Here is a 26840-nt window from a genome sequence, read left to right as displayed (position 1 = left end):
GACCCAGTTCCCGGGGGTGCTGCAAGGAGCCCTGCGTGGGTCAAATGGCCTTGGCACGAGCCCGCAGCGGGCAGTGTCGCAGAAACGGCCACGGTGTAGACTCGGCCAGAGGCGGGTGGCTGGGGTGGAGAGCAGCCTGGGGCTGCTGGCCTGGAGGGCGCCCACCCTGGGACCCCAGCCGCCCCTGCTGTCCTCGCTGCCAGCATCGAGTTCTCCCTGCTGCAGGATATAAAATGTTTATTGGTACACATTTTGTTGTCTTCTATAAAACAGCTTTCGGCTACACTGGGCCATTGTGCTTGTAGTGGGCACCCGGTATGGGCCCCCCGGGGCTGGGATGGGGGCTGGAGCCCAGGGCCTGTGCTCAGGAGCTGCCCAGAGGGTGCGCAGTGGCCTGGAGGACACGAGGAGTGTCAGGAGGCTGCCCGGGGCTGGCCGGGCTCCCGAGCGGCCACAGGGTCTCCTGTCTCCAGCACACGGCCCATCACAGGGGTGTGCCGCTTCTGCGGGAACACCAGTGGGAGGCAGGACCCCCGGTGCCATCCCCCCACTGATGGCTCCACCCCCTGCAGGCTGGCTTGCAGTCCCTCACAGCTGGGATGAGGCTGCTGGCCTGGTGAGGGCCGTGCCACTGTCGGGGAGGCCTGGCTGAGGGGCGGGAGGTGGGGCGGGCCACAGGGACCCCTCCTCTCGGTCACTGACCAGACCGGAGCGAGGAAGGGCACCACCACCCCCTGCCCCGCCCTGGGTGGGTGGGCGGGGCCGGGCTTGGTGCAAAGGGTCCCTAAGGAGGAGACAGGCCACGGCGTCCGTTTGCAGGTGGCTGCTCAGTCTCTCGGCCACCCTTGGAGCGTGCCGCCCTGGGAGAAGCAGGCCTGGGGGCTGGAGCACCCGTCCGAGGCAGCCCTGGCCCGCCAGGCCCCTCACGAGGCGTTCCCGGAGGGGCCCTGCATCTCCATGGTGACCGTGTTGGGGGTGCTGGCCGCGGGCTCGGCCGGCTCGGCGCCGTCGCGCAGGGCCCGCTGGAAGACCACCCTGAGGGGCTCCCAGAGGCGCTGCGACTTGTCCCTGCCGGCCAGGAAGTACACCACGGGCTTGGCGCCACTGTGGATGCAGATACACAGGTCCGTGACGTACTCGGGGAAGGGCGCGGGGATCTGGAAGACCCAGAAGAGGAACCAGTCGATGCCCAGGTAGATGGAGGACACGAGGAAGACGGAGACCATGGCCAGGACCACGTGGTTGAGCTTGGCCGAGCGCTGGCGCCGCCGCGCCCGGCACTCCACGTGCAGCACGAGGGCCAGGCAGGGCAGCACCATGAGCGGGCAGAAGACGAGGAAGAGCAAGATGCCCAGGAAGACGTCGGTGTGCCTGCAGCCGCCCCCGGAGGCCTCGCGGCCCAGGAACACGCAGAAGTAGTTGTGGACGCCGGTGACCAGCAGTGCCAGCAGCCAGAGCAGGGCGCACGCCACAGCCGACAGGCGCCTGGGCCGCCGGCGCCAGTACCAGGCGGGGAAGACGACAGACGCGCAGCGCTCCATGCTCACGGCCGGCAGGAGGCTCACGCCCGCCACGAAGGCGCAGAGCCCCAGCACCCGGGCCACGCTGCGCACATAGTGGGCGAAGGTGCCCAGGAAGCCGCCGGCGTTCAGCAGGGAGAACACGGCCTTGCTGAAGAGGTAGGCGCCGTCGGCGCTGGCCAGGTGCAGGAAGTAGACGGAGAAGGGGGTCCTCTTGATGGAGAAGCCGAAGAACCAGAGCACCAGGCCGTTGCCCACCAGGCCGCACAGGCAGAGGAGCAGGAAGATGTAGTCCATGACCGCCGGTGGCGGCAGCGGCGCGATCGGCTCGATGGTCAGGAAGCCCCGGCTGTAGAGCTCCGGGGCCTCGCTCACGCCGGGACACACCTGCGCAGGTACGGAGGGGAGGGGCACGCCCGGTGAGCCGGGCTGCCCCGCCCCCTCCTCATCGCCGGCCGGCGCGCACCTGGGTCCCAGGGTGGTGGCCCTGATCTGAGAGGCGAGGAGGGGCTGCTGGCCATGCAGTGACTCGTGGCTCGCGGACCCCCCTACCCCGTGGTCCCCGGCCCCAAGGTTGCTCCTGCTCTATGCCCAAGACCAGAGCCAGCGGCGCAGAAAGGCGCCCCTGCCGGAGCCGGGGCGGAGCTCAGAGGAGACTCTGCCCACAGTGGTCCGTGCCATTCCAGACACACGACCAGGACGGCGCAAGTCCCCTGGATGGCTGGGCGCTTGGCTCCGTGGCTGAGGCTTGTGTCCGGGGCTGGCCTTGTGGCACAGCGGGTTAAACCGCCGCCTATGATGCCGGCATCCTACATGGCATCCCACAAGGGAGACCCGGATGTAGCTCCTGACTTCAGCCTGGCCCAGCCCCGGCCGTTGTGGCCATCTGGGGAGTGGACCAGTGGATGGAAGACCTCTCTCCACCTCTCCCTCTCTCTCTAACTCTGCCTCAATAAACAAATAAATAACTCTTAAAACAGAATGCTTGCATCCCACATCGGAGCGCCCGGGTTCACGCCTGGGTTCTGGGGACTGAACCCACCCCGGGCGGCAGTGGCGGGGGAGCAGGTAATGGCCTCAGGCCCGTGACGTGGCTGCCGGCATCCTGAGGGCACAGCACTGGCCACTGCAGCAGGGGGGCCAGTGCGTGGGGGCCCTTCCCCCTGTGCTCAAGTACGAGAAAACTTTGAAAGTTTACCGGGACGAATATCATGAAAAGAAACCAGGCATGGATTTCACAATCTTTGCACCCAAATAAGCAGATCTTCCATTTTGCATGCATTTTTTTTTAATTGAGAGCAGGAGAGAGAGAGCGAGAGAGAGCGAGTCTCGATCTGCTGTTTCACTCCCTAGTTGGTGGCAATGGCCAGGAGCCAGGAGCTTCCTCTGAGTCTCCCCCTTGGGTGCAGGGGTCCAGGCACTCGGGCCGTCCTCCGCTGCTTTCCCAGGTGCATTAGCAGGGAGCTGGATGGGAAGTGGAGCAGCCGGGACTCCAAGGGGCGCCCGTATGGGATGCCGGCGTCACAGGCGGAGGCTTCACCCGCTGTGCCACGGCGCCAGCCCCCCCCCCCCCATGCATTCTGGAAGCCCCCTTGTTTGCTGGCTTGAAGCAGCTGCTGCAGGGCGCGACGCCGGGCAGAGGGGAGCCGGGTGGGGACTGTGCGGGGACCAGGCTCGCAGCGGCATCCGCTCTGGGAAGACACAGGCTGCTTGGGGGCCTAGGGTTTGCCGTCCGCCATTTACTTTGAAGAGTCTATCTGGATATCCAGAGAGTACGGGGGTGAAAGGTCAAGCACGAAGGAACAAGGTCAAGGGGGTGAGTGCATCGTGCCACTGCTGCAGATTCCCTGTGCACCTGCAGCGTTTCAAACCGAAGATTGCAAAGTGTTTATTTCTAAAGAAGTAAAGTCACTTGTAAGCGTCTTCAGAAAGGATGGAGCAGGGGCTGGCGCTGTGGCGTAGCGGGCAAAGTCGCCGCCTGCTGTGCTGGCATCCTACATGGGCACCAGTTTGAGTCCCAGGTGCTCCACTTCCCATCCAGCTCTCTGCTGTGGCCTGGGAAAGCAGTGGAGGATACCCAAGTTCTTGGGCCCCTGCACCCGCGTGGGAGACCTGGAAGAAGCTCCTGGCTCCAGATCAGTCCAACTCCAGCCATTGTGGCCATTTGGAGAGTGAACCAGCAGATGCAGGACTCCCCCCTCCCCTTTCTCTGTAACTCTGCCTTTCAAATAAATAAGATATATATATATATATATGTGTGTGTGTGTGTGTATGTATACACACACACACACACACACACACATATATATATGCATAAAGGTGGAGTAGGACGCTGTCCCAAGTGGGCTCAGAGAGACCTGAGGCCGGGCTCCCTGCTGAGAGGGACCAAGGGAGAGTCCAGGGGGTCCTGGGGAGGAGGAGGGGCCCTCCATGTGGTGTCTGTCAAGCCACAGGGACGCGTGCCCACAGTCAAAGGCCAGGCCCAGGCCAGCGTGGCCCACAGCATCGGCTGAGCCAAGTGCGGGAGACGGGCACGTGCAGGGCAACACGGGACAGCGTCCCCCAGAGCAAGGTGGGCTCCAGGGCCCAGCCGGCCGGAGCCGGAGCCGGAGCGGCCAAGGACAGGGAAGCTGCTGCTGTCAGCGCTGACATTTCACAATCCCTGCCGGGGCCAAACCCAACCGTCCTGACAGCTTCATTCCAGCCCCGAGGGCCGGCGTCCGCTCCCTGGCTCCCGGCTCTGCGGGACAGAGGGCAGGTCCTCCGAGCCGCTCTGCCAGGGACCTCCCAGGGCAGGGAGCTTCCCGCCCAGCTCCACCCCAGTCAGCTCTGCGACAGGGCCCGGAGGGGTCCCCCTCGCCACCTGCCATCCCCCAAAGACATCTATGCGCTCAACATCTCCATCCTCCCGCCTGTCCTCCCTGCCCCCTCCCCTGCCTGCTCTGAGCTTTCCCTCCGGCCCCTCTCAGCAGGAGTTTGCAGGGAGGGGACTGGGGGGGGGCAGCTGGCCGGCACAGGCACGGGGTCAGATCAGTTAGTGCCTAGCGCAGGCTGGAAAAAGTTTGCCATCTCTCCCTTGCAGCCAGAGCGGGAGGCGGGTGAGTCACTGGGCGTGGCGCTGCTGTTCCCGGCTGGCCTCGGGCTCCCTCGTAAAACCCCTGCTCCGGAGCCAGCCCCTCCCCGAGCTCTGGGGATCGCCCCCCACCCCAACCCGCAGGCCCCGGCCAATCCAGTCTCAGCCTCTCATGCCTCTGCATGGGGGTCACTCCGGAGAGGAGGAGGAGGGCAAGGGCTGGGGGGCTCGGGGTCCCGGGGCTGGGCAGGGGTGGAGCACGCGTGGACCCTGTTGTGAGCCCCACTTTTCTCAAACGCAGTCGTGGAATCCAGGATCTGGCACAGGACCCTCCAGACTTGCAGGGGGTTCGAGAAGTGGGGGTGCGGGAGGGGAGGGCAGCAGTGGGGCCAGGGCGGTGCCGGCAGGTGGGAGGAGCGAAGGACCCCCTGGCCTGGGGCAACTCCTCGGACCCAGCGTCCAGGGTTCCTGAGGCAACCCGGCTGCAGTAAGAGCTGACCGCCCCTCTGCGGCATGATGGGAGGCGGGTGCTGGCCGGCGCTACAGGGCAGGGGCAGGCCCCGCTCAGCGCCCAGCACACCCGCATCCCACACTGCTCCTCCTCTGATCCGGCCTCCTGCGAATGCACCCCGGGAGGCAGCAGAGGACGGCTCGAGGGCCTGGGCGGGAGACCCGGATGGAGCTCCGGGCTCCTGGCTTCAGCCTGGCCCAGCCCTGGCTGCTGCAGGCATTTGGGGAGGGAACCGGGGGATGGAGGATCTCTTTCCTCTCTCCCTTTCTCACTCTGCCTCTCAAGCAGATGGAAATAGATACATAAAACAAACAAACAAAAAACAGGGCCAGCACAGGAAGGGAGTTCCAGGTGTCCAGTGCTGGGCTCGCCTCACTGAGGACGCCCTGGGCTCCCAGGGACCCTGGGGGAGGGGGGCAGAGCTAGAGGGCGGGGCCAGGGAGGGCTGCTGGGCGGGGCCTGACCTGGGACAGGCGGAGCTGCAGGTACCTGCAAGCCACAAGCTCCCGCCTCCTGTGTGATCCTGTTCTCCTACTTGTCAATCAAAATGCCCCCTTTCCCAGGATGCCCTGGTTCAGCCGAGACTTGGGGGAAAGGCACCATTAAGCGATGTATGTCAAGATCCCTGTGGGATTTTACGGAGGTCTCAGACTCCCAGGGGCTTTCTGCCTGTGGAGGCACCCTGCTCCCACAACTGGCGGGTGGGGGTGGGGGTGGGGGTGGGGTGCTGTCTTCCACTGCAGCCCTCGAGGGGGGAGGGGCTGGGACGCTCTCTCCCCTTTCCCACCCCCTTCTCCTGGGTCGGCTGGCCCCTTTAAAAGGGCACCTCTCTGTGTGGGGCAACCCAGGGTCGTGTGTGTGTGTGTGTGTGTGTGTGTGTGTGTACGCACACGCGTGCTTTCTCACCTTCCGAATAAAACTGATTCGTGCCAGCACTAAGAATTCCTGTCTGTGTGCACGGCGCGAGCCTGGAATGAAGATCCCCCCCCACACTCATGCGCCAGCTCTGCCCCTCCCGCCGCACCCCTGCCCGGCACTTGCCTTGTTCCTGTTGGTGGGATGCGCCTCCCAGGAGCAGTTCTCAGCCATGTCCAGGTGCCTGCTCACCGCTCACAGCTCCCGGCCTGCACCTGCCTGCCAGACGCCCACAGTGGGGTTCCCTGGGGTGCTCTCTCCTCCCTGCCCTCCCGGTCCCTATCCCAGCCCCCAGGGCGGCTCTCATCTTAGGGACGCCCGGGGCCCCTTCCCCCAGTAGCTCAGCCCTGAGGGTATGGCCCCTCCTGGCTGGCAGAGCCCAGGCAGGCCCTGGCTGACCCCCCGGTACCAGCCTGCTGCCCCCTGGGCTGTCAGGTTGTGGAGCCCCATGCTCCTCCGTGGGCACCAGCGAGGGGGGGTGGGGGTAGGTGGCTGCTGGCAGGGGAGCCTTCCTGGAGGAGGAGGGCTGTCTGGTCCTGGAAGATCAGTGTCATGGTCACCACCAAGCCCTTGTCATCACCCCTACTGATCCCTTCCTAGGGGGCGTCTGGGCTCAGGCCGTCAGTGGACGGTCAGTGGTCAGCGGTCGTGCCTGCTGTGGAGGTGAGAGGCGGGAGCCCCTGTGGGCAGCAGGCCCTGACTCGGGGTGGGGGAGCTGGACTCAGCCTAGGGCCCCCAGCTGGCAGTGCGGGAGGGGTGACAAGCTGGGAAGGGGTGGGCCCTGCTAGGTCCTGGTCCACTCACCCCAGGTCCCCCGGAATTGGCCCTGGTCCCCCAACCCATCCCTCCCAGCCTTGCAGGTGGGGAAACTGAGGCTGGGATCCGGAGGGCACAGCCCGGGCCTCGTACGCTGCGCCCCTCCCTCCCTGGAGGGGCCCTGGCTGCCCGCTCGTCTCCACTCCCCCGAAATTCCTTCCTAGGCGGCGGCGCGGGTCAGCCAGGCCGGGCCCTGCGCCCCGCCTCCCCCTCCGCCCGCCCTTCCTCCTCTTCCTCCGGCCGCCGCTCCCCGCCCAGGGCGGGCTGTGGCCGGGCCGCCGCGCCCCTCATTGGCTGGGAAGGGGGGCCGCCCGCGCGGCCCGCCCCCTGCTTAACCCTCGGCCTCCCGGGGCGGCCGAGGCCCCGCGCAGCCTCTGCGCCCCTTCCTCGGCCTCGCGCGACCCCGCAGCCCCCGAGTGCGTGCGTGAGCGACACAGGTGCGGCGCGGCGCGTGTCGCAGGTGCTGGACGTGCGCGCCCCACCTCGACCCACTTGGGCCGCTGTCCCATCTCCAAGCTTTCCCGCGCCTGCGCCGGGGGCAGCTGCCCACAACCTCCTTTCTGGCCCCAGGCGAGCGCCCCCAGCCCCGCCCTGGCTCCCACCCTTCCGTCCACCTGGGCGCCCGGAATTCTGAGCTCCAGGCGCCGCCTGGATTGTCCCGACTCCAGCGAGCCCCAGTCTGTCCCCTGGCCGGGCGCGCCCCAGCGAGTGGGGGCCCCCAGCTCACCTCTGCGGCTGGTTTCCCTCTTCTTGTGTGGCCTGGCTCTTGTCCTGCCAGGGACGATCTGAAAAAGTGATTTCACTCATACAGGGAGAGGTCTAGACGCCAGGTGGACCCCAGATGGGCGATTCTGAAAGACATGTGTGTGACATGCACGTGTGTCAGCGCGTGTGCAAGCAAGCGTGTGCTCTTCTCGGCGGGAACGCGGCTGTGATAGAACTCGCTCTGTGCAAAGCTGACCTGAGCTGCTGCCAGCCGGGCTCCCTGCCGTGGCTGCTCTCCGAGGGCTGCCAGCACCTGTCTCCTGCACGCCCACCCCCCCCCCACCCCCGCCACGGCCCCCGGCTGTGAGTGCCCGGCCTCAGGGTGCCTCGGGGGAGAGGGCCCTGGCAGCAGACGCAGCGCCGCCGAGAGCCTGTGCCTTCTCACTCCCGGCCCCCGAGGCCCCTGGGCACAGCTCTGCTGGAAGATTTCCTCCGGACGAACTGGGACCCTGTAGGAATGGCCTCCCTCCAAGGCCCAGCCACCGCGGCCCGGAGTGGGGGAAGGTGGGACCACAGCTGCCCACCCTCCGTGGTCCCGTGGGGGTCGGCCCTTGCAGCCCGAGAGCTGGGCTCAGCTCTCCTGCGTGAGAGAGCAGAGCCCTCCCGCTTGGGACGATGCCTGCTGGGTGTTCCCTTGCAGCCCTTCCAGAAAGTCCACTTGGCCCGGGCGAGGCTGGGGGAGGGACCTGGGAGCCCCCACCCACGGGAGGACAGAGCAGAGCTGGCAATGCAGGGCGGCTCGGGCCTGCGGGTGAAGCTGGCTGTGGGGGTCGCGGCTTGCGACAGAGTCCCCCAGGCCCTGGCCTGGCAGCCACGCCGGGAGGTCCTCTGTGGGGGCCCGCCATGCCCGGGGTCTCCGGGCTCGCTGCCTGCAGCCGCGGGACTTCTGGCCCACCTCATTTTGCTTCCCCACCTGGCCAGCTCCCTGGAGGCTCCGGATCCCAGATCCCCTCCCCTGGTCCCCAGGCCCCAGGGAGCTACCTGCAGCCGTCCCGAGGCGTGGAGAGGGTCTCCCACTCGGCCGCGGACCCACCAGGGCGGCAGCCAGCGCCCAGATCTGCCCTGGGCCACGGAAAATGCGAGCTCAGAGTGGAGGCGCCTGCTGGAGAACCCGCCCCAAACCCAATTCCAGGCCCTGCAGGAGGGGGAGGAGGAGGAGGAGGAGGAGGCGGCGGCGCGGGGCAGGGATGAGGCTTCGGGAAGGAATGCCCCGCTCAGGAGCCCCCCCAGAGCCCCACTGGGAACTCATCTCTGCCTGGTGACGTCACGCTGGCCCGAGCACTGCGGCCGGAGTCCAGCTGGTAATCTCCCTCCCTCCTGCTGCTCCGGGAGGCATCGCTGCCTGTCGGCGCGCCTGGTGCCTGCGCCGCGCTCCCAGGGGGCATTTCGGGGTGTGCAGGCCCTGCACCCCGTCCCGTCCCGTTGTTTCTGTCTCCTGAGGGGCTGGCAGGCCAGGAGGCGCAGGCGAGGGCTCCACGGGGGACGAGGCAGACTTGGCGGACACCCCTCTCTCTCCTGGCACCCGGCATCTGCCCCAGCCCACCTGCAGGCTCCCGGACCCCAGGGTCCCCGTCTCCCCAGCGCTAATGGCAATCAGATGGCGCAAGTGGAAAGTCACAGCCGAGCAGGGAGGTTGGCGGGGGCGGTGCCTGTGCGTGCGGCTCAGAGGAGTGAGTCAGCCTCCCCCAGCGCGGGGGTCCTGGAACGCGCTAGTGGCCAGGGCGCTGAGCCCACGCCCAGGAGGGCAGCGGGGGCGGGGGTGCAGGAGCTGGAGGGACGGGCCTGCCCGGGGTGGGCCGACTTTCCCATGACCCGGGAAGCCGGAGGGAATCCCCAGGTCTCTTGGGGGAGCCGGCCGCTGAGGGCACCTGGCAGAAACACAGGAGCCTCCCTGGCACCTGCCCGGGTGCCCACCTCAGAGCGGGGGGCGCCTGGGACCGCAGTCCTGCTGGCCGCCCGGGGATGCTGGGGCCCACGCGGCCGTGCCCTGGGCAGGGAAGGAGAGAGGGAGGCTGGGCGGGCAGCGGGCAAGGTGGGGAGCGGTCCCCTCCCGCCCCGGGCGGGCAGCTGGGGCCCAGCTGGGCACTTGTTTACACGGGGAGCAAGCTCCGGGAGGAGAGTAATTGCTTTTGGACACTTAAAAGGAATTGTGCGAAGTGGGCAGCGGCTCCCAAGGCGCCGCCTTATTTGGTATGGAAATTTGTTTCTTTCAAAATTAGCGAGAGGCGCCTGGACTTGGGACGGTTGTCCTCCGCCCGCCGCTGTCCTGGTCCCTTTGGGCCGCGAGCAGCGAGGCCCACAGACTGGGGGTGGGGTGGGGATGGGGTGGGCAGGGGGCTTCGAAACAGCAGCAGTGTTTCTCCCAGTCCTGGAGGCCAAAGTCCAAGATGGAGTCCCCGGTGCGCGTGGAGTCCGGGCAGCGTCCGGCTCTGGGGTGGCAGACAACGCCTCCCTCTGGCCGCGCCTCCCGCTGGGGTCACCATGAGGAGGGCTCCATCCTGGTGACCTGGCCACCTCCCAGAAGCCCCACCTCTGGATGCCATCACCCTGGGCTTAGGGGACACCAGCATTCCGTCTGCAGCCACTGCCCCTCACCTGTCTCCCCCCAGCCCCCAGGGAGTGGGGGATGGCCAGTGGGGAGAGCCCGCTGGACAGGCCACTTTCCAGGCTGGGTCTTGGCTTCCTTGCCCGCAGCCCTGCACCGCCCGCCCGTCTCTGTGTCCTGCCGGGAAACACACACATCGCACAAGGGACGGGGTGTAGGACCCCGGGGGTGACCCAGGCGTGGAACCCCGGACGCCTGCAGCCAGGGGACCCGAGAAACAGTCTGTGTGCCTTGGCTGGCACCCCCGTGGGCACGGGAGCCGGAGCAGGCTGGGAAGCCGGCCCCTGTGGCCCCCACAGCCTGAAGGAGGCGGCTGCCGGGGGTTGGTGCCCCCTCCGAGGGCCCACTTTTCTCCCCTGCCGGACCCCACCCTGAGCTCTGCTTGCAGGGGATCAGGGGTCTGGTCTCCAGCTCACCACTGCCCTGCCATGTGCAGTGGCCTCTTCGAGTGGAGGGTGGGAGGGGTGGGGGACGGAGGAGGCAAGGGAGCGAGGAGGTCCCCGAGGTAGTGGTTTGGGTTTCCCTCGGGGCCTGTCACTCTGGAATGAAAATGCCTCAGGGTGGCGTTTGGCTCGGTGGTTAAGATGCTTAGAATGGGGGCCAGCACCATGGTACAGTGGGCTAAGCCTCTGCCTGCAGTGCCGGCATCCCATGTGGGCGCAGGTTCGAGTCCCGGCTGCTCCATTTCCCATCCAGCTCTCTGCTAAGCCTGGGAAAGCAGTGGAAGGTGGCCCAAGTCCTTGGGCTCCTGCACCCGCGTGGGAGACCTGGAGGAAGCTCCTGGCTCTGTTCTGGCCCAGCCCCAGTGGACGGAAGACCTCTCTCTCTCTAATAAGACAGAGCATATCTTGGTATCCATGCAGAAGTCAGTAGCTTCACCCAGGGCACTACAGAGTCACTGTGGAGCCTGGGGGTCCAGGGCTGAGAGCCCCGCCCCTCAGCACTCTGTGGGAGGTGACTCTGCAGACCCCAGCAGCTCTCTTTGGCCTGGGCCCCCCCACCCCCCCAGTGTGGACAGACCCCGCTGATTGGAAGTGAGGGGGTGTCCTTCAAGTCTTTACCAGAGCTTTGGAATCTTAGGCTCCTGAAAAACAGTCGTGGCGAAGCTCAGGTGGCATAGAGCTTGCTGTCGCCAGCCACGCTCGTGCGTCCGTGCTGTGGGATTCGGCGCCGCCACCGCGTGCCGGCGCCGTGCGGGAGTTCTGAGTCTCACTTCTGAGGACCCGCATTCTCGGGTCCCCGCGTCACCCGGTGGCTGTGAGGGGCAGGAGGATCGTGAGCTCCTCTCTGAGCCCAGCCCACCGGCCCTTGAGCAGCTGAAGACGGCTGACTCCCTCCCCACAAGAGGAGGTACGGCCCCCGCTGGGATCAGCCAGTCCCGGCTGCTCCCCGGCCCCCCCCCCCCGCCGAGCGCTTGGGCCCCTGCACCCACGGGGGAGACCTGCGTGGAGCTCCAGGCTCCTGGTCCGGCCTGGCCCGGGCTTCTTGCAGATTTGGGGAAATGGAAGAGCTTTCTCTCTCGCTCTCTCGCTCTCTCGTTCTCTCGCTCTCTCGCTCTCTCTCTCTGTCTGCCTTCCTGCAACTCTGCCTTTCAAAATAAATAAATCTAATAAAATAAAAATAAATAAAATAAAATCCTGCTTGCCCCTGCTTCCCCGTCCGGGTCACGCGTGGTTCTGCTCCTCCTTGGCCACACACCAGCCCCTCCCCAGACACCCTGAACTTGAACTGGAACCTGAGACACGGGGCCCACCGCCATCAGCAGGCTTTATATGCTGGACACAGGAACGGGCGGGTGGGGGGACGGAAACAGGGAGCCCTCACTCCTGGAATCCTGGGGGCGTCTGTCTCCCGGGGGCTGGCAGCAGCCCGGCTTCCCCTGGGGGGCACCCCTTCTTGGCTGTTGGCTCAGCACCTGTCCCCGTCCTGTGGTCAGCCAGCCGAGCAGAGGCCACACATCCGTGTGAAGGAAGCTTGGCGAGACGGAGCATCAGGGCACTGCCTGTCGGTGCCGCGCGCTTGTGGGAACTCAGTCCCTGGTGGGCAGCCGTGTCGAGGGGCTCTGGAGGAAGCAGAGGGGACAGACGCCGACAGGAAGGGGCATCTGGGCCCCCGGCGGCTTCCCCCGGGTCCCAGCCACACCACGGCTCTTGCCTGCAGGCCCTGCTGGCCTCTGGCCCCCTCTGGCACCCCCCAGCCCCGTCTTGCCACGTGATCACATGGCCCTCACCAGATCCCACATGGGGGCCGCTCCAGCGTGGACGTTCAGCCTGCAAAGCCTGGAGCAGAGCCAACCTCTTTACGCCTGGGGCGTTTGCTGTACGGTGGGAGACGGGCTGAGACGGGGCATCTCGGTGCCCGCTCGCGGCGGCTGAGGTCACACGGCCGCCCGGCATCCGAGACTCACGCCCTGAGCTGCCCCAGGGCCCCACAGCGAGCCGGACCGGGCAGCTTCGGAGGAGGACACCGAATGGTCTCTTCTGCCATCCGGCTGCCGGCACTGCCAGAGGCTTCGTGGAGACCCCTGCTTGCGCCTTTGCTGTGGGCCTGCCGGGTGCCAGGCGTGCGGCAGCTTGCAAAGCAGCTCAGCGCCTCCTCAGAACCCAGGCTTCCGGGCTGGCAGCTGAGCGGGACGGCGCGGCCTGGGGGCGGTGGGTGTTGCACCTGCCGTCTCCGGAAGCCCCACGTGCTGTGCTGCTCATGGTAGGAGGTGCCGGGGTGGGGGGGGAGGGGGGCGTCGCCCAGAGCGGCTTTCTCAAAGTGCCCGGGACTCTCGGTGGGCTGTTTGGCGTGCTGTGTGTTCACGTCCCACCTGTGACACGCGTGTGCCTTGCCGAGATTTCTGGCGAGTGTCTAACGTCCTGCTCGCAGCCCAGGCTTCGGGATGCTGTCATGGCAGCCGCGCTCTCCTATCCATGGGACAGTCCAAGACTTCCAGTGGATGCCTGCAGCCACAGAGGGTATGGAGCCCTGAATAGGCCGGGGTTCAGTTTATGAGCGAGGCAAGCAGGGGCTGGCGTCATGGCACAGCGGGGATACCTGCGTCCCAAATCAGAGCGCCCGCTCAGTCCTGGCTCCTTTGTTTCTGATCCTGTTTCCTGATACTGCTCCTGGAAGGCAGCAGACGATGGCGTACGTACTCGGCCTGCCGCCCACACGGGGACCTGGATGGAGTTCAGGATCCCAGCTCAGCCCTGGCCAGCCCTGGCTGTTGCAGGCATGCTAGATCAAACCAGCTCACGGGAGATCGCTCTCTCCCTCCTCTTTGTCTCTCTCTGTCACTCTGTCAGTGGACAGAGAGAGAGAGAGACAGAGAGAAAGGTCTTCCTTTGCCATTGGTTCACCCTCCAATGGCCACCGTGGCTGGTGCGCTGTGGCCAGCGCATCGTGCTGGTCCGAAGGCAAGAGCCAGGTGCTTCTCCTGGTCTCCCATGGGGTGCAGGGCCCAAGCACTTGGGCCATCCTCCACTGCACTCCCGGGCCACAGCAGAGAGCTGGCCTGGAAGAGGGGCAACCGGGACAGAATCCGGCGACTAGAACCCGGTGTGCCGGCGCCACGAGGCGGAGGATTAGCCTAGTGAGCCGCGGCGCCGGCTCCACTCTGTCTTTCAAATGCATAAGTAAATCTTTAAAACCTGTATCAGGCAAGTAAGAGATTAACGATGCTAAAACGGAACGCTCACGACAAATCTGCAACACAGGCTGCGCGGACGTGGTCTCCGCGTCTCAGAAAGACCGCGTCCCGCGTGCCCACCCTTCCTCTGCCGCGAGGTGACACAATGCCTGCAGCCTGGTGTGGCGTTATTTCTGGAATGTTCCAGAAATATTTCTGGACTGCGGTTGGCCGTGGATAGCTGAAACCACAGAGTGACCGCAGACAGGGGTCTCCCCAGGACCCAGCCGTGACGGAGCTGGACCTAGGACAGGGTAAGGGAAGACGGTGACGGCAGCCTCTTCTCTGTTTCTGTTTTGTCGTTGTTAGAAAGGAGAAGCAGAGCCGGCCGGTGCTGGAATTGTGCCCGTGCGCCTCGCGGTGGGAGCCGCTACCCGGTGAGGCCCGCGGTGCGGCTGGGGTTTCATTCTGTGGCTCCTACGGGGGCGTTCCTGTCACCCAGCCTCGCCGTCACCCTCCTGTGTGGCTCTGCCAGCCAGGGGCGTCTGTGCCACCCTGCTTTCTAGAACCAGGGAAATGACCACAGAGTGCGCTCAGGGACCCGCTGGGCCTGCTGGGGGCTGGGACAGGACCACACTGCCCTCCACGGCCACTGCTCCGGCTGGGGGACTGCGGTGGGCAGTCTGTGTCGGCCAGGACTCTGCTGGCTCCGATCCAGCGTCCTGTACCAGCTCCGACCTCAGCGTTGCCCTTCCCGGTCACCCTCCCCAGGTAGGCAGCCGGCCACGGGTCGCTCTGGGGGACACCAAGAGGAGGCTGTCCAGCACACATTTAGGGGAGTGCAGCAGGGCCCTGCCCCCTCCCTCCAGATAAGGGGTGGTCCCCGGGAGCCGAGTGAGGCTGGAGTCTGCACGCGGGGCTCCAGCCGGGTCTGTGGTGGTGGGATTGGAACTGTTTTGTTGTCAAATCAGTGAGATCTTAGCTGCCCACCTATGAGGCTGCGCCACAGTAACTTGAGGTTTTCAGGTTGAGAATGGATGACTTCAGAAATTCTCTTTTAAAAATATAGTTATTTATTTGGGCCGGCGCCGTGGCTCAATAGGCTAATCCTCCACCTTGCGGCGCCGGCACACCGGGTTCTAGTCCCGGTCGGGGCGCCGGATTCTGTCCCGGTTGCCCCTCTTCCAGGCCAGCTCTCTGCTATGGCCAGGGAGTGCAGTGGAGGACGGCCCAGGTGCTTGGGCCCTGTACCCCATGGGAGACCAGGAAAAGCACCTGGATCCTGGCTCCTGCCATCGGATCAGCGCGGTGCGCCGGCTGCAGCGGCGGCCATTGGAGGGTGAACCAACGGCAAAAGGAAGACCTTTCTCTCTCTGTCTCTCTCACTGTCCACTCTGCCTGTCAAAAAAAAAAAAATATATAGTTATTTATTTGAAAGGCTGAGTGACAGAGATCGACCACCCGCTGGCTCACTCCCTGTGGCTGCAACGGCCAGGGCTGGGCCAGGCCAAAGCCAGGAGCCAGGAGCTCCATCCAGGGCTCCCACGTGGGCGGCAGAGAACCAGGCTCCTGGGCCGTCCTCTGCTGCCTTCCCAGGCCACCAGCAGGGAGCTGGACTGGAAGTGGAGCAGCCGGGGCTCGAACTGGCATCCTTGTGGGATGCTGGTATTGCAGGTGGGGGCTTAACCTGCTACTCCATGGCGCTGGCCCCTGAACATCAGATTTTTATACAATAGAATCAAATGTAAGGGCTCTGTGGCCCTGGTCACTTTGGGCTTCCGTCTCCCCGTTGCGCTCCGCAAGGCCATTTCAAGGCCAGGGTCTCCCACCAGCACTCTGGCCTGCAGGGCTGGGCCTCTGCCAGCCCCTCCCTACTCCCGGAGTCCGGTCTGGACTGGAGTCCCCTCTGGGGAGGGGTCCCCGGCGCCTGGGGGGGGGCAGGGCCAGCAGGCTGTGCAGAGTCGATGCCCTCTCCTGTCTCAGCAGCCTTTCACTTGTAGCGGTGGCTTCCGGCCTGGGACGATGTCACAACCCCACCCACTCCCCTCCACGGGACACAGAGAATTCCGACTGGGGCAACCGGGAAGGGTCTGCTCCTGGCATCTAGGGGGCCGGAGGAGCTGCCAGCCCCGCCCTACCCCCCGGCTTCACGGGCCACTGGCACCGGGGTGGAGAACCCGGGGCCTCGCCTGCGTTTCACGTGGCCGCGGGGGACAAGGTTCATCAATTCCACTGCAAACCAGCGGAGTCCTCCCTGCTGCTGGACCGGCCACGAATCAGCGGCTCTGGCGAGCACCTGCTAGGGTCTGAACGTGCCCAAGGGGGGTCTCGGGGTGGGGGCAGGCTGCCTATGGGGGCTTGGGGCATGATGAGGGGCCTTGGAGTCCGTCGTGGGGAGCTCCCATTTCAGGGTCCTGGTGGCTTTGTAAGAAGAGGGAGGGAGGCCACACAGACGGACAGACAGACGGACGGGCGGACGTGTGTGCCCCAGCTCTCGCCAGCTGAGGCCCCTAGACCTTGACATTTCCAGAGCTGGGAGGCAAAGGGGCTTCTCTCCTCGGCTGGTAAAAGAGGGCAGGAAGCGGGGTCCCACGGCACCCGGCAGCCTGGGGCCACTCCCACACCCCCACTCGCAGCCCCGAGGTCCAGCGTCTGTGCCCACGCCCCTGGAGCTCGCTGGGCGTCCAGTGGAAGCCCGGGTCCAGAGGCGGTGGGCGGCCGGCGGCTCCTAAGGACGTGTCTGCCCCAGGCGTGGCTGGGACGGTGACGCGGGCTTCTGTGGCCCCGTGCCCGTGCTGGGGGTCCCGCGCTTTCCCAGTGCCCCCCTGCCGTGAGCGTCACAGGTTCCAGCTCGGCCTCCTCGCCCTGGGATGGTGGCGGCCCTGGTGCCCCTCCCTGCAGGTGGAGTCAGGCCCCCGCCGCGGCCCTGGGCAGGACCTGGCCATGCCAGAGGCCCAGGGTGCTCACCCGGCCGCCCCAGCTGCAGTTCTGTCGTATTTGGCTTCCTCCCCTCCCTCGGCTGCCTCCCCCTCCCTGATCCTTCTCAGCCCCCCCCCAGAGCATCCCCCCAACTCCTGCTCCAGTCCTCATCCCAGGGGCCACAGATCCCAGCCAGCTGGCCGCCCTGAGGCTGGGTGGACGAGGTGCTCCCACCGAGGAGCCCCCACCGAGCAGCCCCCACCGAGCCTCCCCCTCCCCCGTGCTGCACCCCCAACCCTGGAGCCTCTGGGCACGGCCTTCAGCCCCCACCCCCCCCCCCACCCCCACCCGGCCCTCAGCCTCAGCAGCTCTGTTCCCGCATTCTTGTTGCTTGTGTCATGCAGAAGAGAACAGAAATAGCAAGTGCACCCAGGGGTTGGCCCCGGCCCCCCCAGCCCCGGGCAAGGACGAGGGGGGCTCGCTCAGCTCCTTCCTGGCTGGGGCCAGGCCTCCCCCCGCCCCGCTCCTCACTTGCTGTGTGACCACAGACAGCGCACGCGGCCTCCGTGAGCCTGCTTGCCCACGGGGCCACTGCTGGGCTGCCCCCGAGCTAGGCAGATGGGAGGCTGCGGGAAACGCATGGAAGGGGGCATGAAAAGCTGTTATTGTGGTGCAAAACATTTGAAACCCAGGGCTGGCTTTTCTGCACGATTTTGGAAGACCTTGTGTGGGCGTGGATTTCGATGTCTTGGGGCACCAAAGTAAATTAGCTTTTAGTTCCATTTTCCGTGAGGTTTTGGAAGCGCCAACACCACATCCCTCCTGGCTGCAGACCTGGGCTCCCTCATTAACCCGCTTCACAGACACGGTAGCCGGGGCTTCTGGTGGCGGCTGCAGCTCCAGGGGCTGGCACTGGGGCAGGATCAGGGTCCGTGCCTTCTTCCGTGATTCCAGAACTCAATCGGTCCTGTGACGAGCGCCCTTTGGGGTATTGGAGCATTGCCAGGTATACAGTAGGCACTCACTACATGCATGCATGAATGAGTGAGCTTACGAACAAGAACCGTAAACCACAGGGGGCTCTCCGAGGGTGCACGCTTGCTGCTCATGCCGCTGAGCAGGAAACCCAGGCCCACGGGGTTTTCCCCAGGGGAGCCCGGTTTCCAACTGCGGGTGTCTCCCGGCCGCCCAGGTCCCTAGAGGAGGCTCCTGCGGGGACTTCACTGTGCCCAGCTCCGCTGCTGTCTGGCAGCCCCAGCAGGGGGACCCCACTACTCCCCCTGCAAACCACAGGGAACAAGACCCAGAGGTGCGGGTGGGCCGTGCTGGGAGGCCGGGTGGGCTGTGCTGGGAGGTGTGGGGTGGACCGTGCTGGGAGGTGTGGGGTGGGCCGTGCTGGGAGGTGCGGGGTGGGCTGTGCTGGGAGGTGTGGGGTGGGCCGTGCTGGGAGGTGTGGGGTGGGCCGTGCTGGGAGGTGTGGGGTGGGCTGTGCTGGGAGGTGCGGGGTGGGCTGTGCTGGGAGGTGTGGGGTGGGCCGTGCTGGGAGGTGTGGGGTGGGCTGTGCTGGGAGGTGCGGGGTGGGCTGTGCTGGGAGGTGAGGGGTGGGCCGTGCTGGGAGGTGTGGGGTGGGCTGTGCTGGGAGGCCGGGTGGGCCGTGCTGGGAGGTGAGGGGTGGGCCGTGCTGGGAGGTGTGGGGTGGGCCGTGCTGGGAGGTGTGGGGTGGGCCGTGCTGGGAGGTGAGGGGTGGGCCGTGCTGGGAGGTGCGGGGTGGGCTGTGCTGGGAGGTGAGGGGTGGGCCGTGCTGGGAGGTGCGGGGTGGGCTGTGCTGGGAGGTGCGGGGTGGGCCGTGCTGGGAGGTGTGGGGTGTCTGTGCTGGGAGGTGTGGGGTGGGCCGTGCTGGGAGGTGTGGGGTGGGCCGTGCTGGGAGGTGTGGGGTGTCTGTGCTGGGAGGTGTGGGGTGGGCCGTGCTGGGAGGTGCGGGGTGGGCCGTGCTGGGAGGTGCGGGGTGGGCCGTGCTGGGAGGTGCGGGGTGGGCCGTGCTGGGAGGCCGGGGTGGGCTGTGCTGGGAGGTGTGGGGTGGGCTGTGCTGGGAGGTGCGGGTGGGCTGTGCTGGGAGGCCGGGTGGGCTGTGCAGGGAGACCGGGGGCGTCCCGGCTGTACAGCCTCTGCCGGTCCCGGGGACAGGCTCGTCCTCCGGCAGCTCCCCCACCACCTGCCCGGTGCCACCAGGGAACCTCGGGCTGTGCCACAGCTGGCGTCCCCACCACAGGGACATCTGTCTCCACTGCAGGTCCCAAAGGCCAGGGCGGCACAAAGGCAGCGGAAGTGCAGCTGTGTGGGTGCTTTCTTGGCTGGCTGTGGTGCGGGGGGCGGGGGGACCCCCGATGAATCCCGGCTTTGTCTTCTTGCCGGAGAGGGCAGGGGACAGTGGAGGAGGAGCCCTGGCTTTGCCCGTGAGCTCAGCCACCCCGGCTCACTCCAGCTCTGTGGCCACACCATCCCTGGGGGTCGTGCCACCCTGGAGGCGGGGTCCTGTCCGGGAGGACTCAGGGGAAGACACCCCCCACCCCACCCCAGCTGTCCTCGGACATGGCGCTTGCTTGCAGCCGGACGAGTGGTGCGGCCTCGGGGGCCCGGCCCCAGCCTCAGTTTCCCCATCTACTGGCTTGGGAGCAGGACGGCTCCCTGGGCTCACGGCCAGAGGATCTCGGGGCGGGGGGGGGGGGGGGGCGCAAGGGCCAAAGGTTCAGTTTCGCTTCGTGCACGTGTTGGCAGAAAGTTAGAACTCAGCCGACGTGTGAGAGGTGGACAGCGGCCTTGGAAACAGCCCAGTGGCCGCACGGCCAAGTCCTGCCCAGGCCCTGGTGACCGTCCGGGTGGTCTCGGCCCGCCCCCCGGGGGAGCTCCCGGGAGAATCCTCCGCCTCCCCTAGGTTTGAGCAATAAAACCCTGATTCTCCCCTGTAGTGACAGCCCGGGGAGGGGCCCCTCGCCAGGACACCAGCACCAGGCCCTGTGGATCTGGTAGCCAGCAGAGTCGCCATCTGAGCACCTGTTTTCTCTGTGAAGTCGGCCGCCTCGAGCGCTTCGCGAGAACCCCAGGAAAGGGGCTGAGGCACTGGCGAGCAGCCTCCTCCCGGGGTCACACCTGGGGGGCTGCCTGGAGGGAGGCCGGGCTGGGTGCCCACTTCTCCCCCGTGGAGCGCAGCCCGGAGGAGGGAGGGTGCTTCTGAGACTCCCTCCCACGGGATCGGGACCCCAGCCCGACGGCCCCTCTCTGGCTCTCCCTGCTGGCTGCGTGGTCAGCTGCCTTGGGGAGAGGCCTCCGGGCAGCGGCCGGTGGGCAGCAGGGGCCCTCGGCCCGACAGCCCGGGAGGCGCCCAGTGCAGCCGCAGCCACCCAGTGAGCGCGGAGGAAGGCGAGCCTTGTGCACTGTCCAGATCCCTGCTCTTCGTCCTGGCCCTGACCCGGGCGCCTAAAGTCCTCGGAGGGGTGGGTGTCTGTGTCAGGGCCACCCACACCCCGTGGCCGAGGCCTGGGTCCCTCACCTGCCCTGCCTCCAACTCCAGCTTCCTGCTGGTGCACCTGGGAGCCGCAGTGACGGCTCCAGCGCTCACGTGGGAGACCTGACCTGGGCCCTGGACTCTTGGCTTTGGCCTGTCCCAGCCCCGGCTGCTGTGGGCATTTGAGGAGTGAGCCAGTGAATGGCAGCTCCCTCTCCACCTGCCTGACTCTCTTCGTTTAAGGGTTGGGCCTTGTGGCGCAGCAGGTGAAGGCCCCACTCGGGACGCCCGACTCCCGGCCAGAGCCGGGTGGGTCCTGGCTCCTTCCCCGATCCAGCTCCCTGCTAGTGCACCTGAGACGCAGCAGGTGATGGCCCGAGTGCTGGCCCCTGCACCACGTGGGTGACCGGGTGGAGCTCCTGGCTCCCGGCTCCAGCCCGGCCCCGCCCTGCTGCTGCTGCTGGCACTGGGAGTGAACCAGCGGATGGAAGCTTTCTCTGTCACTCTATTTACGTAGATAAAAATAAATAAGCAAACACTTAAAAAAAAAAAAAAAACAACCCAAGGGAAGCTTGGAGTTGCCTGAGAGATACAGAGGAGTGTCTTTGCTTGTTTCTTATTCACAATAAACCTCGTTCAACCAGACCTGAGTTCGGCAAATGCGGTGGCTCTCGGAGGGAGGGGCTGCGAGGTTCGGGTTTGCGTCACCCCCCCCCCCCCCCCCACTGTGTGCGTTTCTTCCACTCGGTGGTTCCCGAGGTGGCCTTCGTGGTTAACTGGGATGGGTGAGCTGACCGTTGCCATGCCAACGCGCCACATCATGTGAGCAGGGGACTATGGGAGCCCGCGGCCTCCAGCTGATCGGACAGAGGCACGGGAAGCCCAGGCTTTGAACTGGCATCTGGTGGGGGCTGCCGTGGGCTCCAGAGTACCTGCAGGTAGAAACGCCGGAATTGGACTGAAATGAAGCGCGGGGCACTCCCTGGCGTCCGGACAGTTGCTGATGGGTGGGAAAAGAATCTTCCATTGGGGCTGGCGCTGTGGCGCAGAGGGTTAACACCCTGGCCTGAGACACCAGCATCCCGTATGGGTGCCGGTGCTAGTCCCGGCTGCTCCGCTTCTGATCCGGCTCCCTGCTGTGGCCTGGGAAAGCAGTGGAGGATGGCCCAAGTGCTTGGGTTCCTCCCTGCACCTGCATGGGAGACCCAGAAGAAGCTCCTGGCTCCCGCTTCGGATTGGCTCAGCTTCAGCCGTTGCAGCCACCTGGGGAGTGAACCAGCGGATGGAAGACCTCTCTCTCTCTCTCTCTCTCTCTCCTCTCTATGCAACTATGACTTTCAAATAAATAAAATAGATCTTTTAAAAAAAAAAAAGAATCTTCCATCCACTGGTTCCCTCCCCAAGAGGTTGCAACAGCCAGGACTGGGCCAGGCTGAAGCCAGGAGCTTCTTCCAGGCCTCCCACTCGGTGCAGGAGCCCAAGCCCTTGGGGCATCTTCTGCTGCTCTCCCAGGTGCATTAGCAGGGAGCTGAGTTGGAAGCCGAGCAGCCGGGCCCTGAACCCGTATGGGATGCCAGCTCACAGGTGGCGGCTTTACCCGCTATGCCACGGCACGGCTCCTTAACCTTCTACTTCCGTTTTCCATGAACTCTGTGAGGGACCCTGAGCCTGCGCTGCTGGATCCTCGAAGAAATCCAGCGAGCGCATCAGACTGAGTCTGTAGTTTACTGCTGGTGTTGGAGCCAAGTCGTCCATTTAAACCGACCTGGCGGGACCCGTGAGGCGGGCCAAGGGCAGGTGCATGTGGGGCGCGGGGCTGAGGTGGGCGGTGGGGCCCACAGCGCGGGAAGCACCCAGCTCACCCACGAGACGCTGTCTCAGACTGCGGGAGGCGCCTTCAGCGTCAGGGTGACTTGCTTGGTGTTTTGTTTTGTTTTGTTTTGTTTTGTTTTGTTTTGTTTTGTTTTTTTTTTTGACAGGCAGAGTGGACAGTGAGAGAGAGACAGAGAGAAAGGTCTTCCTTTGCCGTTGCTTCACCCTCCAATGGCCGCCGCGGCCGGCACACTGTGACCAGCACACCGCGCTGATCTGAAGCCAGGAGCCAGGTGCTTCTCCTGGTCTCCCATGGGGTGCAGGGCCCAAGCACTTGGGCCATCCTCCACTGCCTTCCTGGGCCACAGCAGAGAGCTGGCCTGGAAGAGGGAGCAACCGGGACAGAACCCGGCGCCCCGACCGGGACTAGAACCCGGGGTGCCAGTGCCGTAGGCGGAGGATTAGCCTAGTGAGCCGCAGCGCCGGCCTGCTTGGTGTGTTTTTAAAATATTTTATTTATTTGAGTGACAGAGAGAGGGAGAGACATACACAGAGACAGTTCCCTTCTGCTGGTCACTCCCCATGTGGCCACAATGGCTGGGGCTGGGCCAGGCTGAAGCCAGGAGCCCGGAGCTCCATCTGGGGCTCCTACTACCCAGGTGGCAGGGGCCCAAGGACTTGGGCCATCATCTGCTGTCTTCCAAGGCACATTAGCTTGAGAAAGAGGGGGGGAGGGGAGGAGGAGGGAGAGGGAGAGAGAGAGAGGGAGAGAGAGGGAGAGAGAGGGAGAGAGAGGGAGAGAGGGTGAGAGAGAGAAAGGGAGAAAGGGAGGGGGGGAGAGAGAAGGAGAGAGAGAGGGAGAGAGGGAGGGAGAGAGAGAGGGAGGGAGAGAGGGAGGGAGGGAGGGAGGGAGGGAGGGAGTTCTTCCATCTGCTGGCTCACATCCTGATGCCTTCCTGCCTCCCCCGTGCCTCCCCTTCCTCTGCCGTCCCCACCGTCTCTCTCCCCTAGCCCAGACAGGGCAGTCACCTTCCCATAGCGCCCTGTGCATGTGGTGGCAGAGGCGGCCCAGATCCTCGGTGCCCTCAGCCCCTGGGACACGGGGCACGGGGCTGTGCCAAACTGGCCAGCGGCTTGTTTCTCCCCTGCTGTGGGCGCTGTGGGCTGGGCTGGGACCGGGAGCAGCCAGGGACGGAGGGAGGAGCCCGGACGATGAGCACACATGGCCCTGGCAGCACCGTGGGGACCACGGTCCATGTGGACCTAACCCTGAGTGGTCCCCACCCTGGGGCCGGTGCTGTGGTGCAGCCGGTTAAGCCACCACCTGCGATGCCGGCGCCCTGCATCTGAGCGCTGCTTTGTGTCCCAGCTGCTCCACTTCTGATCCAGCTCCCTGCTAATGCTGCCTTTCAAACAATGAACAAACAGTCACTCCCCCTGGATATTCCTAATTTTGTGAGCGAGCTTCTGGTTCCGGTCCCTTGCCCTTTGCCACGGAAGCAGACCGGAACCCTCTCTCTGACTGCTGGCCGCGTGACGCTATCTTCAGCCTGCCCTCTTGCCCAGGGTTCCGTCAGGTGAGATGACAGTGTTTCGTACATGTCCCTAAGTTACCAACCAGCTGATTTGCAAACAGGGGTGGCGTGGGGATTTCCACGGGGGGATTTCCACGGCTCATCCAGCAGCCCACTGCAGCCACGGCCAAGCCTGGAAGCAAAGAGGTCTTAGAAGGAAGATCTCCAGAAAAGCTTCCCAACAACGGGCTGGGTGCTGCTTCCTTGGCTGGGACACAGGGACACAGGCAACACAAGCACCTACTGGACTCACAAAAATAAAAAGATCGAGGGACCAGCACGGTGGGTTAAGCCGCCACCTACACCGCCAACATCCTATATGGGTGCCAATTCAAATCCTGGCTGCTCCACTTCTGATCTGGCTCGCTGCTAATGCTCCTGGGAAAGCAGTGGAGGACGGGCCAAGTCCTTGGGCCCCTGCACCCACATGGGAGACCCGGGAGAAGCTCCTGGCTCCTGGCTTTTGCCAGGTCCAGCCCTGGCCCTTGTAGCCATTTGGGGAGTGAATCAGGGGATAGATCTTTCTCTCTCTCTCTTTTGTTTTAAAGATCTATTTATGTGAAAGACAGAGTTACAGAGAGAGGTAGATTCAGAGAGAGAGAGAGAGAGGTCTTCCCTCCACTGGGTCACTCCCCAAATGGCCACAACGGCTGGAGCTGTGCTGATCCGAAGCCAGGAGCCAGGAGCTTCTCCCAGGTCTCCCACATGGGTGCAGGGGCCCAAGCACGTGGGCCATCCTCCACTGCTTTCCCAGGCCATTTGCAAGGAGCTGGATCGGAAGTGGAGCAGCCGGGACTGGAACCAGTGCCCATGTGGGATGCTGGCACTGCAGGCAGCGGCTCTACCCATCATGCCACAGGGCTGCCGCAGGCAGGAGGTTCTGACGCCTGCCGTGACGCGGATGGAGCAGGAGGACACTGTGCCGAGCGCAATGATCCAGACGCAGACGGACAAAGGCCAGAGGATTGGCTTCCGGAGGTCCCGAAGCCCTGGGCAGTGCTGGGCCAGGGGCGGGGCTAGCGTGGGGGCGGGGTGGAGCCGGTTCAGGGCGGGGGAAGGGGCGGAGCCGGGGCGGGGTGCCCCCTCCCCCAGCACAGGTTCACACCAAGTCTGGTTCAAGGTCTCGGCCGGCTGCCTTCCTGTTCCAGAGCTGGGTGCACTCACCCAACGACTGCAGGTCCCGCCGGGGAGCTGAGCTGAGGGGGGCCTGGAGGGAGCAGCACAGGCGGCGCCGAGCGGTCATTGCAGGTGGGGACAGGAGACAGGACAGACAGGCGGCGGCTCGGAGGGCATCCGCTTCCTTTTGCAAGGATTAAAGAGGTGGACTTCCCGCCTGGGATCTTCAGCCGCTCGCTTGTTTCTCTCTCTCTCTCTCTCTCTCTCTCTCTCTCTCTCTCTCTCTCTCTCTCTCTCCTGATTTCTCCAAAGGCCACAGAACAGTTTCAGGCGAACGGTCTTTAGTATGAGTGATTCCACTTACTTAGTTTTCACTGGAGAGGCAGAGTTCATTCCCCAAATGCCTGCAATAGCTGTGGCGGGGCCAGGCCAGAGCCGGGAGCCGGGAGCCGGGCCGGGTACGACCAGCCCTCGCTCGGATCCGGGCGCGAGCGTGCTACCCGCAAGGCCAAGGCCGTTCCTGGGACTCCGCTTTGATTTTCAGTGCGGCCTAGCGGGGGCCCGGTGCAGGAATTCACTCCCAAACAACGGTGTTGGGTGGCCGTCTGGTGCACCCAGCACGGGGGTCTGAGTCTGCACCCCGGCTGAGTTAGGCGGCAGGGTGGGCGTTAGTCTGTGTGCGGGAGCCGGGCTGATGCTGAGCCGGGGACGAAGCCTAGAAGCTGGCCTTGGCATCCGAAGTCTTGCCTGGTCTGATAACCTTGGGTGAGTCCGAGTCCAGCCCCAGGGGCATTCTGGGAGAATCCTCCCAGCCCTGTACCCAGGGGCTGCTGGGTCCAATATGCCGCTTGGGTGAAGCCCCCGGAGGATCTCACACACTCAGGCCCAGAAGACTCGCCCAGCAACAACAGCCCCATTAGGGGAGGGGGGCCGAAGCCGTGCGCCCACGCGAACGCAAGTCCAGTCTGTGCACAGGGCTCTCTGTTCTCGGCCGAGACGCCCGTCGGCCCATCCGTCGGCCCATCTGTCGGCCCATCCATCGGCCCCTCCGTCGGCCCGCCTGGCTCACTTCCTGGGCTCGCTCACACCCCTGTCTGTCTCACGTCGGAAATTCTTCTCTTAGAGGAAGACAAGCACGTCTGGTCCAGCCGTCCATGGTCCCAGTCCAGCTTCCTGCCCGTGCACACCTGCGAGCTTCAAGCGGCTGGGCCCCTGCCGCCCACAGGAGATGGGCCGGAGCTCCCGGCTGCTGCGGACATCTGGGGGTGAGCCAGCCGGTGCAGCCTCTCCCTGCCCTTCGAATACAAACGAAAATGAAGAAAGACGGTGCGGACGGTCAGTGCTGTGTCGCACGTGTCTGTGACGCCCTGGGCTCCCCCCGCCATCGGGAGACAACGCAGAGACATGGCAGGAGGGACCTGAGAGACGGGCAGCGTAGGCTTCCCCTGCGAGGCGCCGGCGGGAGTCCACCCGCTCGCTGGCACTGGTGAGGGGCCCAGGGAAGGAGTGCGGGGTCTCGGCGCCAAGGACAGCTCCGCAGCACCTGGACCTCTGCCCTCGCCCAAGCATCCCGAGCGAATCTCGCAGCGGATTTGCTGTCCCCGCCTAGGAGCTCAGAGCAGCCGGCACTTTAGACTTAGGCCCCTGGACTGCAGCCCAGGGGAGCCGCTGGACTTCTGATCTCCAGGGGTCAGAAGCCAAGTCCTTGGGCACCTGCACCTGCGTGGGAGACCCAGAAGAAGCTCCTGGCTCCTGCTGGCCCAGCCGTGGCCGTTGTGGCCGTTTGGCGTGAACTAGTGGATGGAAGACCTCTCTCTCTCCCCTCTCTAACTCTGCCTTTCAAATAAAGACACAAACCCCTTCGACCCCGGTGTAGACAGCCTACAGAGTGTGCATGTCTTCACAGCGTGCCCTACCCTGAGCTGTCAGCCCGCCTGGCACGCTGTCAGCGCTCCGGTCTGTTTTCTGGGAGCTGTTGGAAGAACCCTCATCTGTTCACGCCGGGGGCCCCGCCCGATGTTCTGGGCTTCCAGACGTCTGCCTTGGTTACACGCGGTTCTCTGCTTTCCTTGTCAGAGGGGTAGGCTCATGCTCCATTT

At 65.2% G+C, this 26840-nt stretch overlaps 1 protein-coding gene and 1 long non-coding RNA gene across 4 annotated transcripts; one reads left to right on the top strand and one right to left on the bottom strand.

Annotated features, from left to right (window-relative positions):
- Window positions 1–220: 220 nt before the first annotated feature.
- LOC127486669 (mas-related G protein-coupled receptor member F) lies at window positions 221–9062 on the bottom strand. 3 transcript variants are annotated; one of them, XM_051830773.3, is made up of 4 exons: window positions 8582–9062; window positions 7563–7686; window positions 6146–6238; window positions 221–1907 (listed from the first exon to the last, which is right to left on the bottom strand). In XM_051830773.3, the coding sequence occupies exons 3-4, from the start codon at window positions 6191–6193 to the stop codon at window positions 924–926; spliced, it is 1032 nt and encodes a 343-aa protein (XP_051686733.1). In that variant the 5' UTR covers window positions 6194–6238; window positions 7563–7686; window positions 8582–9062; the 3' UTR covers window positions 221–923. The 3 variants fall into 3 exon arrangements, with proteins under 3 accessions (XP_051686733.1, XP_051686735.1, XP_051686734.1); XM_051830775.3 differs by lacking the exon at window positions 8582–9062 and adding an exon at window positions 8125–8243; XM_051830774.3 differs by lacking the exon at window positions 8582–9062 and adding an exon at window positions 7797–8225.
- An 8290-nt stretch (window positions 9063–17352) lies between these two features.
- Window positions 17353–20804, top strand: LOC149128244 (uncharacterized). The gene is made up of 3 exons (XR_016216039.1): window positions 17353–17743; window positions 17930–18052; window positions 19704–20804. It is a non-coding gene; the product is annotated as an uncharacterized LOC149128244 (long non-coding RNA).
- The last annotated feature ends 6036 nt before the right edge of the window (window positions 20805–26840 follow it).

Source organism: Oryctolagus cuniculus, chromosome 1 (assembly GCF_051225735.1).
Source record: "Oryctolagus cuniculus isolate XC-2025 breed Fujian yellow rabbit chromosome 1, ASM5122573v1, whole genome shotgun sequence".
NCBI lineage: Eukaryota > Metazoa > Chordata > Mammalia > Lagomorpha > Leporidae > Oryctolagus > Oryctolagus cuniculus.
This window is presented reverse-complemented; position numbering and strand designations above follow the sequence as displayed.

Bases quoted from the DNA above. Each gene is read 5' to 3' on its own strand.
- LOC127486669 (XM_051830773.3), bottom strand. From the start codon at position 6,193: ATGGCTGAGAACTGCTCCTGGGAGGCGCATCCCACCAACAGGAACAAG. The intron at 1,908-6,145 runs GCAAGTGCCGGG...GTACCTGCGCAG, and splicing joins ATCCCACCAACAGGAACAAG to GTGTGTCCCGGCGTGAGCGA.